Raw genomic sequence first — 17,426 nt, 5'->3', positions numbered from 1 at the left:
GTTTTTCTTGGACGACTGAGATGATCTTTATGTCGGGATGTGTGCTGCACCGCAAGTGTTATAAAAGAGGTTCACCAAAGGAAAGCACCAACTTCAATGTATCATTGTAATGAATTGGGTTTCCCGCATTGTTATTCGCTCGTAAAAGGAGACCACTGTCTCTCCAACCGAATATTTATTAGAACGTTCCTCATGTCTTGTTCTTGTTAAGGGTACTACTACACTATCTCACTTGAACATCGTTATCTGCAACCCTGATGGCACAGACAACGAATGTGTGTCCGGCGGTTAGTTGTGTAAATGGTCGCGTGCGCGCGCCCGCGCACAGCCTGGTACAAATCGGATGCATTCATCTAGTGATTCTCAGCTCGGAGAAAAAACCCCTGGACCTGAAGAGCAAAACTACTGAAATGTTTAATTTTGGTCCGATTTTTTTTCCGCTAAGTCTGTTTTTTGGTCCCCGCGTTATCTATAAGTCATAGCATAGTTGCTAACGGGACGTGTGTCTGAACCGATTTGGCGCTCAGCAGCGACAAAATATGCGATTGCGTTTTACGTGTGCACAACCTTAGTTTGGTCTGCGTCCTCACCTCACTCGTCGCAATTTATGGTCTGATATGCAAGCCAAATACGTGTAGGGTATTGGAACACGTCCCACTGAAAACGTTCAATAAGTTTCCTATTTCTCAGTCACGAAAAATTCGCTGAGCAGTCATGTGGTAAAGGAGGAACAATCAACTGTCTCACATCGTGGCCCATTCAAAACTATCCTGAAATGATGTGAAGTTCATGGCCGGAGAGCGAAAATCAATCTTGTCACTTTGTGATCCATTATTTTCGCAGAAATTTTTGTACCTTTTTGCCTTAATCTTAGCTGTGACAATCGTTAGACCGTTCCTGTTAACACCGATTTAACCAAGTGCGCACTTCCGGAAGACCTTAGTTTTTAAGAGATGTGTACGGGGTGGATGAGTCCCATTTGCCCCTTGGTCCGATGTGTGTTCCTGTGATGGATTACAAGAAGTATGCTTTTGTTGCGTTTATCCCTCCCAAACTTTGGGAATTCTCAACAGCCCATGAGCCGAAAACTGGATGAAGCTTTACCAACACTGTATGGATGGTAGCCCAGTTTAAGCTGCTATGATATTTTCAACGCACTTTGAGTAAATTGGACAGCCTGAATTTTAACTGAGGTCGGGAATTTCCACTCCGGGTATGTGGTTATAACCAAGTAGCAGAGATATATCCAGTGCTTTTATTTGTGCTAATGTATCTTTGTCGTTCAGTTTTTTTAGGTCACTTATGTTTGCGAACGAAGTAAATGATCACATCCGAGACTTGGAATTACGTGTACCATGTCGTCTTTTATGAGCCTTACATCATCGTCGTCTAAGTGGTCGGAAACGAAATAAGTCCAAGTTGCCCGTTGACTAACCTCTCTTTCGGGGCGAGTAATATTAATTTTATGAATATCAAGGTTCATCCTCCCAACTAAAAATAATAAATTTATAGTGGTGAGCAAGGATACTAGTTCTAAATTATCGTTCCCCTATTGGAATATTTTCCTCGGATCAACAAAACATGCAGAGTTGGATGACATATTGCGGTGCATCAAAAAAGGTCAGTAAGTCAGTCTCGACGATCACAGAACAAGCTGAACTGTACTGTGTCGCTGAGTGGTTGAAATAGCCTATCAATCAGTGCAACGACCGAACACACCTAATTCCCGTTGATGGTTCTTTTTAGATTCGTACCCTACAATTTGTTAAAAATCCATAACAGCATTCCCACCTTCCATGTTGTTTTAAGCCTACTATTGCGTTGAGAGTTGAACTTCAGTTGAACTTAGTTCTCTTTAAATCAATCACTGAAGAGCGGCAGAGTGAAGGAAATCGTAAGTCAAGGCATCTCAATTCCAATCACTGAAGAGCGGCAGAGTGAAGGAAGTCGTAAGTCAAGGCATCTCAATTTACCCAGCGCTGGCCTCGGTTCTTTGTCAGTCTGGCCGCCTCTTATTTCAAAGGGATGTTTGGAATTCGGCTTTGATGTTATCAACTGTCACACCAGCGCCTTATATTATCAGAGAATCATCTTAGTATTGGATTTCGGAGTTATTTGTTCAAATGATATAGACATCGGTTCTTCCTCCTGGAGGCGATAACATGTAAGCATGCACCAACAATGGTCTCTTCTGAGTGTGGTCTCTTCAAAGCCAGACAAAACCATACCACTTTAATTTAATTCGCATATGCAGAATTGTACCGTGTGGGTTTGCCTTCCAGACCGGTCTGACAGACTCGGATTACTTGGCCATGTTTCATCAACTGATCATGCCCATCGCAATCGAGGTGAGCAACACGTTGCCCCGTTTTTGTGCGCATGCCTTCATCACTGGTCCAGGTAACATTATATTATTTGAATACCCGGCCCAATAGCACTCAAGAACTATCGACTTCCAACGTGTTATGTAGCTCAATTGTTTTTGGTAGAGTGCATGGGGGGGGGATGAATCTTAATGATCTGTTACTATATTCTTGTCTTCGGTAGGATTGATTCGTGCATCTCTGATAAGAAGATAGTGGGTACCACTTTTTGTAGTCCGTTTCGATGTACTGTTTTTTTTAACCAATTTGTTGACTTCACGTGGTAGACAAAACTACCCTAGAGTCGTTTGTACCAATAGAATGCTTTATTTTTAACATTACTTATCGAAGCCTTATGTCGTAACAGGTGCGCATCGTTTGTTTTCCTGTCGCTGGTCCTGTGTTCGAAAATGACCTACGGGCGATATCAAGTAAAGAACGACCTTATTCCGTCATTTGTAATACTGCAAGGTTGTTTCCTGAGGGTAAAAGATCCAAGATACAAGACTCCGCTATTGGTCACACCTTTGGACTCTCATTGAAAGCTCCATAGAATTAATTACAATAGTGTTCCTTCTGTCCAGAATTCATGAATAACCTTTTTATAGGGGTTACACGGTCATTTCAACTCCACTAACAGACATTATGCTGTATGACGATTACCTAACGTGTTTACTGTACGGAACGTTCTGAAGTGCAGCATCATTACAATGCTCTGTGAAACTCGCCAATTTTCATATCTCTTTGGTGATATTGTTTGGTGATCGAATTTAAAGGGCTGTTGGTAACGTTCCTGTCTTCCAAATGTTCCATAATATCGCCCCTGTGTTTGATCCTTTTCACTTTCCGGTCAGTTCAACCCAGAACTTGTGCTTGTTTCGTGCGGATTCGACGCAGCCATCGGCTGTCCGGAAGTAAGTGCTTCTTGGTTCGGCGACATATTGATTCAGGTGAAACTAGGTGACTGGGTGACTATTTGACGCACCTAAGCATTGCTAGTTCCTAAACAGCAGTAGTGAAATTCGATGGGAATTTATGACTTTTAAGTTTGTTTTAATTTTTTCAGCCTACCGGTTTCATCATAGTACACAACCTACAAAACCTCAACTGATTAAAACGTGGTCTGTATGAGACCCTGATTGAAGCCTTCTAGTTAGTCTATGTACCTCTAAAACTTTTATCTCGAATACTCCCACTTGGTTTCAGTGTGAGGTCCGAAAGTGCCTCTATCACTTTCGTTTCCTGGTCTTTTTCCAGCACGCTCTACTCTACTCGCAATAGTTGTTAAAATTGTTCCAGCTCGACCCTCTCACTCCATTAGCCATGTAGCAATTTTGAACAAGGTGATGTGGATTATTTTCTTTATAATCATGCCCCAAACACAAGTTAAGTAGAAAGGAACTTTGAAGCAATTATTTGTAGTGCACATTGCTCGTTATGTAACGATTATTGAGAAAATCGCATCAGATATATCATCATCATCAAAAATCGCATCAGATATATCAATCATCATCATTATCATTATTATCATCATCATCATCAACATCATCATCACCAAAAACAGCAACATCAGTGTTGACGCGAATGCTTCACTGCCCTATATCGGATATATGTAACTGCTCAATGGTGGATTTCTAAAGAATGAGTCTTAATTCTATTGAGGTTTTTATTTGTAATTTCAATGTTCACCACTGTCCTCAAATTGGATTCTACAAAGCGTGTTCGGGTATACACTCCCGTACGTGATCGTAAGCGGAGAAGTGACGTTGAATTGCGCTGGTGCGGTTTACTTATTCGCTCGGATTGGGATGTCTCCAAAAGGTCTTGTCTTTGTCTGAAGCTTGATGGGCGATGTCCAGATCAGCAATGACTCAAGCTGGACGGGAAGATTTAATGGAATCGAGCAACCATGCTGTTGTTGGTGACCAGTCTTTGGGTAAATGATATACCATATTGAGTAATGCAGCCATTAACTTAGTAGCGTAGATGTGTTGTTAGTAAAAACAGACACCCCCATGAAGTTAGCCTGCCTAGCTTGGCTAAAAATTTACACCATTCAGCCTTCAACCACTCATCAGTGTGCTTCGGAGTGGTAGTATTGTCTGACGTCAGCGCTATCAAAATTCACACTGCGTGCCAATGAAGCGTAGTAAATACGCAATGAGAAGCACCGTCTAGATCGGCTGGCTTGGTATTGAACCCATGCTGTTCGCCGTCGTTGGTGCGTTCATCAGTTGTACAAGGAAGACCAACATCCAGATTGTTTGGTTTTTACATGCCTTCCCGACGGCTGAGAAGTATTGGAACAATCGCTTCGCTGTTGAATAAGACCTCCAAAGAGAGCGAACGGCTTGTGTTTTTGTTAGCTCCACAGTGACTGATATGAAAATAACCGCCAGTTTGTAGGAGCTGTTGTGAGGAGCTTGCTTGCTCAGATAACCACTGGGGCGCAATTCTCGAAAGATATATATTGGCAACAAGGATCGCTCGGATGCAACCTGCCATGTGGGATGCAGGAGACAACTGATATCAAGAATGGCCTACTGTAAGACGGCAGGTTCATAGGTATGTCCATATGACCAAATAGGCGCGGGCTTATGACCGGTGATTCTGATTGGTCCTGTGTCTTTTAACGAGAATGGTAAATTCGAAACTGTCAAGTAGACTAGAGATGGCCACGGTCCCAACCTAACATCGGTGAAAACTCACGAAACCCAGGTAGAAGTTGGGGTTTTACGGGAATGTAAGCAACGAGTGAATAAGTTCACTCTGTTTGAACCATGCCATATTTGTAGAATGGGATGGCTTATGCGTTCCTACTTGGCTTCACTGTATAGTTAGCGAAAATTCGCAATTGTTTGACCGGACACAAGTTTGGATTGACTCTTTTCAACCATTGTACACGCGGTGGGAAATGTATCATCCAATTCTGTGAACTAACAAGAGCTATGCGCATAAACATGTTATGGTTTTGAGTTTCTTGTTTCGTTTGCTTAGTTGTTGGCGTTGTCATGATTAAAATCCGTTGTAATTTTCCCTGAAGAAAAACTATGTTACTGATGCGACATACGGACGCACATACATCACTCGATATGTCCTAAAAAAAGTCAGAATTTAGGACCGAATTGGAATAACTTATTTCTTGAAGCGTGACTCTCCGATATTCTGGTAGCGGTAGCCCAACTGGATGAGGTAGTTGAGTTTGTAACCGCATTTCTCAATTACGGTGGTCCTACGAACATGCTGTAAACTTAAGGACGAAATGAACTTCGCCATCGTAGTTCTCCTTATAGTGTACCTCATTGGGCAAAAACCTCGAGAGACTGAGATGAAGTGAAGTTGAGACGTGCTCATGCAAACGCCTGCATTGATGTGTATTTAGATTGTGTTCTGTTGCGCAACTTTTTAATGCCTAAGGACTCGAAATAAAACTAATTTAGTAGCGATTATTGTGTAGGTCAGTTATATCGATACGAGCAGGTGCGTTTTGTTACTGAACGCGGTAGCTACCAATCTACTAAACACCTTCCCTCATTAAGTGAAAGGGTCTTTGCTACCGGATTCCCGCTTTTTGTAAAGCCACTCTTTGGAATGATGCCAGTCGCTGGTTTTGGAAAGAACTCGCTTTTTCAGAGAAGAGAAGTTGGTAACTCCGGTTATGAATTCGATGGCTGACTTATTCCATGAGATTAGCAGTTTTTTTTTAAGCGTTTTGGCGCCAATCTAGCCGGCATCATCAGTGCGCAGTGATGTGGAAAAATCACTTTGGATCGAAAATAGTATTCTATGCAGCTGTAATGGTTCTTGTTGCAGGCTTGCCTCGGCGAAGTCAGAAGTGGTACAGCATTGACATATCAAGCACACTTGGTTCTTGGTTTGCACAACTATCTGGACTCCAGAGTGATGTTATGGACTAATGAAATGTTGAGTTATTTTTCAGCACACACTAGTACGAATGAATATTCTCAATGCTTTTCGCTTGCTGCCTAATGCCGCCTGTAGGTCAGTCGGTTCACACAATCTGAACGATATAGATCAACATGCTGTTGGATGGAATGCATTCAAGTTGTGAATAGAGTACTCACCTGGAACCCTGCTGAATCTCTCGTTTATGATGTTCTCAGGCAACTGAATGTGCTGCACCAGGCCGCCTCATGTTTCAGTCGCTACGATATTTGAAATATCGCGATACATGTATATTTGTAATGTACTACTCATAAGGTTGCTGAAAATCCATCGACAACCCAGGACCGGTTTCGCCCTTCTTAGGGCTCATCAGGTAGGCGCAGTTCCCGTGTTTCCGTCAACCTTATGTTCTGCTTAAAACCAAATTGCACGAAATTAGCGAATATATCGCGATATTTCAAATACCGTAGCGACTGAAACATGAGGCGGCCTGGTGCAGCACATTCAGTTGCCTGAGAACATCATAAACGAGAGATTCAGCAGGGTTCCAGGTGAGTCTCTCGAAAGAACCAAATTAGTTTGCAGATGAGTGCATATTCGCTAATTTCGTCCTATTTTGTTTCAAGTAGAACATAAAGTTGACGGAAACCCGGGGACTGCGCCTACCTGATGAGCCCCAAGAAGGGCGAAACCGGTCGTGGCTGTCGATGGACTTTCAGCAACCTTATGAGTAGTACATTACAGATGTAGAGTAAAATTTACTTCGCTGGGTATGACAACTGCTAAGTGCAACCTTAGTTTGTGAATGTTTGCTCAACTCTGTTCTTGAGACTTGAGCCTTTCGGCAGTATTAGACAAGGTCTTCTTTTATACTCAAAGTCTGATGTTGCAAGGCACTTCCGTCCCATGCTTCTGCCAAGTCAGTTTATCCCAATCGATTGTGATGTTCAGCTGACTGAGCTTGGATGTTGTAGGTTCGGCAAATTAATGACTCTCTTTTGGCAACAGCCGGTGGAAGACGGAAGTCAAGAAAATTCTACAGTGATCTGTTCTTAGAGTATCTTTTGGGACTCTTACTACTCGTAGGCAGTTTTAGTCCTTTCACAAACCCTTATCCAAAAACGAAAATTTTTGGGGGCCCTGTATAATTTTAATTCAGAGAATTTTCTACGCCAAAAACAGGCTTATATAGTATAAGTTTAGATCTTATTTTCTCGTGGTCTGTGCAGACTAGTGGCACTCTTGCGTGCTAGTTGGTAACTTTAGTTCTTTCATCCCCATCAGGGACGAATGTGGCTGAGTCCGGCTGTCTTTGGACATTTTATCCATCACTTGAAAATGCTTGCTGGAGGGAAGTTGGTTGTCGCCTTGGAGGTAAGCAACAATGCTGCAACAGGCTATATGTTTTCCTCTGGCTCAGTGGACCGTATTGTCGAGTAAAACTATGGTTTGTTTTTGTTAAGAAGAATTCTGTTACATCTGTTACATCTGTTACACGGGAAATTTGAGATGGATGGTGCATAAGGAAAAATTCAAAAGGATTATGCGAAATTCGGTTCCCCTCACTCAGTTCTTTTCTTAGTACTGCCTCGAGTCTTTGCCACAAGCTTTCAGTGAGTCGCTTAGTTAGTCACCCGGACCATACATCCTGAAGATATGAGACATTATCAAGAAAAATTCGAAAAGAAAAAGGTATTCATTTCATAATCTGGCTGCTTTTCAAGCAAGTTTGCCCAATGATGATGCGTAAGCCACATGTCTGTAGTTCTTGCGAGTTTTCGATGAACGTACCGCAATGTACTCATTTGTTCATCATACTTATAGGGAGGATATTACGTGGACAGTTTAGCCGAAGGTTCAGTGCACGTATTGAAGGCTCTCCTGGGCGACCAGCCTGCTCCCCTACGACTCTCCTGTCCGCCGTGCAAAAGGTTGGTTGTGTTACCGATTGATACCAATTGTGAAAGTTATTTGCGAAAACTATTTAAATTTGGACGAGCTTATTATATTCTTCACTAATTCATAAACGCCAGTCGGGTCTCTGAAAATCCTTGGAAGGGGGAAGAATCTTAGGGTGAGGACAATGTTTTGCTCCGTCTCGTTGATACAGCCTTTTCCTCCACTCAGAACTGATCAGTTCACCATTTCAACTCCGAGCCATTCCTTGACGTTTATTTATCTTTACTGAGCGATGTCTCTTTCTAAATGTAGGAGGAAGCGAATAAACTATGGTTTATCTACTAGTTGGTTCGTTTTAAGTGTGCTTGGGAGTTCCCAGAAGTCGGTATTTCAGAGTAAGGTTCACATATACACGGGGTTCAACGATGAGTTCTGAGAGAAATTTCTCGGTCGTGGTTATCGAATACAGTTGAATTGTTATGGATTGTTACCAGTTGCGTGAAATCCATCCCAACGCTGTTATTCACGTTGTTCCAAAGGCACTTTGATCTGTTAGTGAACAAAGTGAGATGTGTCACGAAATGGAATATCTACATGACAACACCAATGCCGTATACGTGATTAAAACAGAGTCAGTGATGATAACCTACCACAGATCCACTTTGTCTAACTTTCGGCATTGAACCATTACGTCGTAATGTTGACGGAGGCGAATCCTATTTGACTAGTCTTAATTGATATTGTTGTTATGTTCAGTCCATTTCGTGTCCATAGAAGAGATATGTATGACTGATCAGTTGCGAAGACTAGGCTTATGATGTGCGTCAAGATTTTGAGTACACGTGAAATATCAGCCAGTTCGCCACCAGTTTTTCGGAAAAAAACGCACTGGTAACCGATGTGTGACTAACAGACCCGTCTTTGAGCTCACTGATAAACGTCGAAAATCTCAAGTGAAAAACTCTTGTTCCAAAGTTGAGCAGACGAAGAAGTCAGTTCTTCATGATGTGCATCTAGCCTAACAGGCTATCTTTTGTCGATTGCGGTTAAAGCAGCTGTCCTGTGTCTGGCTCTAAAAATGAGCTGATTCTTTTCAACTGTTTGTGGTCTATGCCTTCCGGTGTGCTGTTATCTTACCTCTCAGAGTGTAGCCGCTTTTACTTGTTTTACCGTTCATTGTGGCGGAGAAACATTCAATGATGGTTCATCCTAGTCATCATCGACTTTGCTCACGACCTTTCCAAGCTACAATTCGTGTTGGTTATTAACGAATTCCTAGGGTGCCATAAGGTCAGAACTTTCGGTTTTTTGTGTGCTAGGAGAACAGCGAGGACGATCGCGAAGATCACCTTCCGGGAGTACCTCGGTGGTTCTTTCAGCCTCAGTGCATTCCAACCGTGTCGTTCCGTACAGAGGAAGTAATGGGTTGTTTTAAGCTTATTTTATTCCGGACAACTGCCCGGAAACCCGCGGTCTCCCAGAAGCTTATTACTATTGGCTGTCACAGCTCAGCCAAATTAAGCGATTTTTGAAGCTCTTGATAGAGTGGGTTATGGCATCATTGGGTGGTTGAAGCACGCTTGTCGTGGAGGTGGGTGGAGGGGGCTCAGTGACGACGCTAGACAGGGAAACCAACAGTGCGTAACTCGTAAAGTTACTCCTTAACAAAGCCGGGTGTCTGCTTCTGCTTTTTGAGCGGGTATGAAACTTAATGGCCACCTTGGCGGTACGGTACGTCCTATCTGGAATTTTTAACTGCCCTGTGTAAAAATATGGTTCTGGGTTGAATTTCTCAAAGCATGGACTACTTTTAGCTTTACCGTCAATAATCAAAGGACGCTATCACTGTTCCCATGCACGTTGCAACACAGACCGTCGTGATGTACGCTTTCAGTTTCTTAGCCTGTTCGTTTCTAGACTCATGAACCACGGTCCTTTGAAAACAAATGACCACTGTCCATCTCAGGTGACCACCTTGTTAGTTGTTAGTCAGAGGAATAACTCAATTCTGTCAAAATTTCCCATGGCCCTAGTGCTCTAAGCTTCAACTTTGATACTGAGTTTTGTCGCTGCATTTCTCAGAGCTTCCTCGTTGGTCGAACCGCCCTTGTTTGAAATTCCTTGTCTAGTCTTGAGCCTCCGCGTCCAACTCTCACTGTTTGCAGAACTTTTGTAGAACTATAACATTCGTAGTGGATATTAGATAGCATGTACTCATACGTATGCACATTTGTGCAAAAGTGCCTCCCCACAGATTGTATTTTATGACAACCGCCGCCATATTGACTACGCAACTGACCATGCACATTGTTCCGCGTCAGATGTGGTTGGGCTTGGAGACGGACATTCGCATCTGCTTACCTGTGAACGACCCATGAGTGCGTTCCGCTTTCGGCTATATGCCGATCATGAAGAGGGTGACACAACTGAGAGGATGAATAAATTCTAAACTGCTTTCCAGCCCATTTGTTGCGCGTACGGTTACCTTTACTTTCATGATTACTCACCAGATTTACTAACCTTTCTGGGTTTCGTACCTCGCATGCGTGAGATCTACCAATCGTAACAACCCTATGCGCCCACAATCGATGGAGCAGGATTTGCTGTGAAGGCCCCTTACCTGCCCGAACAGACGCCTGGTGCACTAAGTAAGGACATTCTTGAGGTAGAAGATGTCGGACAGCGATCAGCTGTATGACGGAGATTGCGACTGAAGATTTGTTGGGAAGATCACAGATGCCCGAGGGAAGAAGCTGTCGAACAGCAGTTGAACGAGCTGGACTTTTTACAACAGTTACTTATTGTGCAGGACCCAGTACTTCTGAGGTTGCTGAATTTTACCTGAGCAATCAAGTTGTGCGTCGTGACAGCTAAAATAAGCATTTTCATTCAGTCCAACCGAGACTCACAGCTTGTTGTGCACTGCTGTATTACTACGGTGAACAATGATCACATATTTCGATGATTCCTCGCATTGGGTTTACTCTGGGTTGCAGGACATCTAATAAGTTTGATTCAGTCTACTTCGATCCTCCAACTAGGTTTCACTTTTGTTTGAGAGTGTTTCTACTTGGCTGCAGTCGTATCGATGGTAAGTCTACGGTTTCCTGATGTATAGAGTTCACACACCACACCGGAGGTTTTGAGCTTGAACTCCAGTAGGGTCAGGACAGATTCGCCCTGCTGCTGGTATCCGACAAGGACAAAGAGTCGAACAATGCTGACTAGTATGTCGTCGTAGGTTAATTTATGTACGTTTTATAAGTGACCCATGTATATCCAGCCCGTTTTAATTAAGCTGAAAAGTTCTCCCCCGATGATGTCTGATGCCCGGATGACCACAACGATGATTTCTCACTTCGAGTTCCTTCTGACATGTCGTCAGTACCGGTAGTGAAGACATTGAAGAGAAGTGCCTTTCCACTTGGATTATTGTTAGGTACATTAACAGCGAAATACTTCGGTTGTTTTCAGTACCCGGCGCACAATCGATGCATGTTCCACAGCACTACGTGCTCACTGGAAATCACTCTGGGTCTGTGGTCCTACAAAGATAGTTCCTCGTCCAGACCTGTCACACTTCCCACCGATGTCTTGGTGAGTTCTCTTTACCCGGATGGGTTAGTAGCCTTAATCACAGTCTTTGTGCCACTTTCATTGAGTTCCACTGACCTAAACTCCCAGTACATCCAGTCTTTTGACAAAGGTGGCAATGTTTTTTGTCCTTAGACTCCGTCTGTACTTCTTCCATTAGAGTACTGTGCGATAATAAAGTCCCAGTGGACTGAAGTTCTGCGCGTTTCCTGGAGAATGAAGAATGAAACCAAAGTTGAGCAAAAGTCCCTGGACTGCAGGCGGCTCATTCTAGTCAGAGCTTATGGATAACAGTGAATGAAAATTGACACTGTGTAAATAGCATCCTACTAACGCTTCCTAGGCATTCTGTCTCTTTTTCTCTAACTCTAGGCCGATTGTCAGGCGTGTTGTTTGGCCGGAGGCCAATCCTCTACTGCCGGATCAAGTGAAACAACATGTTCATCACATGATGAACGAATACATTCCAGTACCACTTCCCTCACCTTCTTGTCATTTGGTTCTACTGCTGGTTTGTAAGGATGCGTTCTCTGCCGAACCAACGAAAGAATGGACTGGTGCCGGTAACACCTCTACTCAAAGAATGCAGCATGTGACGCCCAGTACTGCATGGTCTGAGCAGTAAGTCCATGTTCCGACACTGGGTGGTTCTGCTGTTCTTACACGAGACTAAATTGAATTATTACTCTCGTGGCAAGTACGTTTCCGTTGATCGTGCCCTTTGGGTCCATCCGATCGTTCTTAATATGGGCCCTGTTCACAGCTGCGTCAAAAACAAGATCAAATGCAAGATCAAATTACAAGATAGAGTAATAACAGACGGTACCATACTCCAAACTACTAAGTGTTATAGGTTAATTCGAAGTGTTGAATCTAGCTTGACCTTATGATAATTCCCCCATTCATTTGCTTACTCCGCCTATGTACTTTTGATCTCCAGTTTTGCCTATTCGTACCCACCACTCACCTTGCCGCTAAGGCCGTCCTTCCCGACACTTGTGTATTGACATGTGTGTGTGTGTGTGTGTGAATGTCAGCTGCTGACCTACTTACCCGTGTGCGTTTATGTCCCGTTTGCTGTGCCTGCCTTCATTTGTTTCCTCATGGTTCCGTGTGATCGCACGTCCAATGAGAATCACGAGACCGTCGTCGGAAGGAACGACCGCAACCCACGCTACTGAGCCATCGTTCCGCTCGCCGATGTTGGGTGTGCGGACGTTGACACTGTACTGTGCCGGTCAGTGAACTTGTTGACGCTACTAACGTGAACAATTAAGGTCTTTTGTACACGTTTGCTTACCCTTGTGTAAATAGTAATAGTAATAGTGCTGTAGAATTACGACCCCAATTTTTCCTTTTGATATTAGAGATTGTTGACCCTACGCGTCAGCTGATAGCAGAACAATAAAGACCGTGGTAACATATCCCAAAATGCATCACCCAATGCGCGAAAATCAGTTAAGACAAACAGAGAACGTCGGTAATATGTCTGTCTATCAGCCCCAAACCACAATCGTCGGTTGAGTTCACAATGGAATTGGAGTGTCAGTTATGCAGCTGATATAACGTTCATAGTCTCACGACAGTAGATACTAAGTCACTAGTTTTCTGTGGTGAAACAAACCCGATTCATTTAACAATTATCGGGTGCCGAAATGAGGGGGGCTTGGTGACAACGGACGCAGTGGGAAAGTCTGCTGCTCCGGATTCTTCGTGCTTCGGAAGTTCAGCTCAGGATGGCGCTGTGAAAAGTGGTGATTGACTGACCGAATTCGCAGCCTTCAATCTACTTGGGATATTCAACAGATGTTCCCAGTACCCGAGTAGGCGTCCATTCACTTCGCTCTCTAGTTGCAGTCGCACTGCATCATATAGGATGCACCCTAGTAGATGACCGATGGGTAGCATTTGTTGAGGACTGTGCGCCCATCCCCCGTTTAGCAGGAACTGGCAATTGATGCTGATCAGACCATGCCACTGTACCCGCCGTGTTCAACCATTGTGTTGCCACTCGGAACATACTAGGGCTTACGAAACCAATCTAGGTTAGCTGCCCTGAAGTGCCCGAAAGTCCCCTTCAACCGCTGGTTGAAATCACCTTGTCGGTTTAGGTAATCTCCGTTGGAGGGTCCTATCTCCTCCCAACAACATCCTTACAATGGCCAACGCATCGAATTCCATCAAACTATCGACGAGCCACATCCCCGAAGCGGTCGGATCAACTTACTTTGGAGAGGGCCGTTTAGGCCCTCAAAGACAAGCAAGCGAACTAAGCTTACCGATATCTGATAATGCTCCTCTGCTGATACCAATCTGATGGCGTATTGGTGTATACAGTGTATATAAGTTGAGCTTCAGTGCAAATAATCACGAAAACGGTGCTCACTGAAGACGGAGGTCATACTGGGCCTCAAAGTTTACTGGTTATCGAATGCGACGTCGAAGTGGATCGAAGTGCAAAGCACAAACATCGATTGTGGAGAGGTTTAGCTGTCAGTCTATCGAGTCACTCGCTGTCCGACGATAGCTCAGCTGGTAGAGCGGAGGACTGTAGTGAATCGCAGCTATCCTTAGGTCGGTGGTTCGAATCCGCCTCGTCGGACCAATTTTCAGTCTTTTTTTGCTTTTGCAAATGCCGATTTGTATATGCCTGAAGAGTGTTGTTTATCGAATGTAGCACTTGACACCTATGATGAGAATTTAGACTTTGAGCGATCGCACGCAGCCGGATGACTCACGTTAGATTAGTTTGATTGGACGCGAACATTCGTGTATTTTAATGTTCACATAATGGTCTCAACAGAACGTAATGTTTTGTACTCGCTCATTTGAGTGCTTTATCACCATTCAGCTAAGATAGAATGCCATTGTGTTCTACTTGATAGTGAAGCAGAAAATGTACGGAAAACTCTGGTTACCATTGAGATTTGTAACCCCCCTGCATACTTGTGGTTGGGTACCACTTAGGACTTCTCACTGACTTTTTCACAAGTATACTGTCTCACTGAATCGACGAGACTTCTGGTTATGCGGGAATATTTCGAATGTATACCAATTCTGTGGATGCACAATCATATCCTACTGTGCCGCAACCTGTGGTGAGTCATCATTCCAACCCGAAGTCACTGGACACCTGTAAACTAGCGCGCTAAGTCGTGGGTGGAACCAAAATAATTTGATACAAGTACAGGTTTGCCATGTGTTCGTAATGACCAGTTCGTTCTGCCTCATCTAAGCGTCGTGGCGGGATATGCTACGAGTAGTCAAAATTTCGAATGTCGCAATTTATGTCGTCGCATGTGCACGATGAAAACGCCCCTGTGAAACTCGTTTGGACCTGCTGCTACCGGTAGACATCCGCTCTTGATGCTCATCTGGTGGTTTTCCAGCTGGATGCACTGCAAATACAGAGTTTTTAATGATTTTCATATCAGATTTTGGCCCTTCGATTCAACGATGCGGATTGCAGTTAGGCTGTCCGAGTGAGTTTGCGGGCTCTTTCACCTGTTCACTCTCTATGTCTCTTATTTGGTACAAAGATACGACTACAGTGTTCGAGATTTGAACCCATTGACCGTAGTTTGCACAGTTCGGTTGTCCAATGTACTCTAGGTCGGGTTGCACCCTCCTCCCGAAAATGACTGCTCAAGAGCAGCGGGAGGCAGCCACAAAAATTTTGAGGAGTAAATCCTTGGAGGGCTGTCTGTCTTCTACCTGATGAAGGACCAGCAGTCTGAGTGAATTACACCGGAACCTAATGACTTATTCTTTAAAATATATTTATCCAAATCAAACAGCAGCATCGAATCATTTTATGGTAACTTTCCAGGTTTGGTCTACCAGAACCCTGAGAAACCGACATTCTCCTTGCGTCCGTTGCCCTAACACTCCTCCATTTTAGTATCTTGTATTTGCTAACGTAATCAAGTTTTACTGGATAATGATTAAGAACCTGCATTGCATTCTGTATCCACCTCAATGTCGAAACACACGAGACTGACCAAAACTGGTCACTTTGGAGAAGTGATCTGCGGAGGAACACAGAACTGCGATTGAAGTGCTGTGGACCCATCATTTCGAGGTAAACTTAAGAAGTTGTTGAGCTATTCTGAATACTTCAAACAGTGTCCGGAAAGAACTCTTGGAGGTGGAAGAATCAGGATTACCTGAGAGAAGTCTAAATACCAATTGTTTAGATGATAACATTACGTTCTGTTGAGACCATTATGTGAACATTAAAATACACGAATGTTCGCGTCCAATCAAACTAATCTAACGTGAGTCATCCGGCTGCGTGCGATCGCTCAAAGTCTAAATTCTCATCATAGGTGTCAAGTGCTACATTCGATAAACAACACTCTTCAGGCATATACAAATCGGCATTTGCAAAAGCAAAAAAAGACTGAAAATTGGTCCGACGAGGCGGATTCGAACCACCGACCTAAGGATAGCTGCGATTCACTACAGTCCTCCGCTCTACCAGCTGAGCTATCGTCGGACAGCGAGTGACTCGATAGACTGACAGCTAAACCTCTCCACAATCGATGTTTGTGCTTTGCACTTCGATCCACTTCGACGTCGCATTCGATAACCAGTAAACTTTGAGGCCCAGTATGACCTCCGTCTTCAGTGAGCACCGTTTTCGTGATTATTTGCACTGAAGCTCAACTTATATACACTGTATACACCAATACGCCATCAGATTGGTATCAGCAGAGGAGCATTATCAGATATCGGTAAGCTTAGTTCGCTTGCTTGTCTTTGAGGGCCTAAACGGCCCTCTCCAAAGTAAGTTGATCCGACCGCTTCGGGGATGTGGCTCGTCGATAGTTTGATGGAATTCGATGCGTTGGCCATTGTAAGGATGTTGTTGGGTGGAGAAAGGACCCTCCAACGGAGATTACCTGAACCGACAAGGTGATTTCAACCAGCGGTTGAAGGGGACTTTCGGGCACTTCAGGGCAGCTAACCTAGATTGGTTTCGTAAGCCCTAGTATGTTCCGAGTGGCAACACAATGGTTGAACACGGCGGGTACAGTGGCATGGTCTGATCAGCATCAATTGCCAGTTCCTGCTAAACGGGGGATGGGCGCACAGTCCTCAACAAATGCTACCCATCGGTCATCTACTAGGGTGCATCCTATATGATGCAGTGCGACTGCAACTAGAGAGCGAAGTGAATGGACGCCTACTCGGGTACTGGGAACATCTGTTGAATATCCCAAGTAGATTGAAGGCTGCGAATTCGGTCAGTCAATCACCACTTTTCACAGCGCCATCCTGAGCTGAACTTCCGAAGCACGAAGAATCCGGAGCAGCAGACTTTCCCACTGCGTCCGTTGTCACCAAGCCCCCCTCATTTCGGCACCCGATAATTGTTAAATGAATCGGGTTTGTTTCACCACAGAAAACTAGTGACTTAGTATCTACTGTCGTGAGACTATGAACGTTATATCAGCTGCATAACTGACACTCCAATTCCATTGTGAACTCAACCGACGATTGTGGTTTGGGGCTGATAGACAGACATATTACCGACGTTCTCTGTTTGTCTTAACTGATTTTCGCGCATTGGGTGATGCATTTTGGGATATGTTACCACGGTCTTTATTGTTCTGCTATCAGCTGACGCGTAGGGTCAACAATCTCTAATATCAAAAGGAA

The 17,426-nt window shown here is 44.0% G+C and overlaps 1 protein-coding gene across 1 annotated transcript in view; it reads left to right on the top strand.

Moving 5' to 3' along the window:
* The window catches only part of T265_06714 (hypothetical protein), a gene marked incomplete at both ends in the record, with an annotated part of 75,747 nt that overhangs the window by 20,314 nt on the left and 38,007 nt on the right, over window positions 1–17,426 (top strand). Inside the window, 6 exons of the mRNA XM_009172048.1 lie at window positions 2,283–2,348; window positions 3,218–3,277; window positions 7,554–7,643; window positions 8,094–8,200; window positions 11,643–11,765; window positions 12,135–12,383. Of these exons, the coding sequence (XP_009170312.1) occupies window positions 2,283–2,348; window positions 3,218–3,277; window positions 7,554–7,643; window positions 8,094–8,200; window positions 11,643–11,765; window positions 12,135–12,383 (695 nt within the window). The remainder of the gene's footprint in view (window positions 1–2,282; window positions 2,349–3,217; window positions 3,278–7,553; window positions 7,644–8,093; window positions 8,201–11,642; window positions 11,766–12,134; window positions 12,384–17,426) is intronic.

The sequence above is a fragment of the Opisthorchis viverrini genome (genome assembly GCF_000715545.1).
Source record: "Opisthorchis viverrini unplaced genomic scaffold opera_v5_143, whole genome shotgun sequence".
NCBI classification, from domain to species: Eukaryota; Metazoa; Platyhelminthes; class Trematoda; order Opisthorchiida; family Opisthorchiidae; genus Opisthorchis; species Opisthorchis viverrini.
Note: the sequence above shows the minus strand (reverse complement) of the source record. Positions and strands in the feature narration are given on the sequence as shown.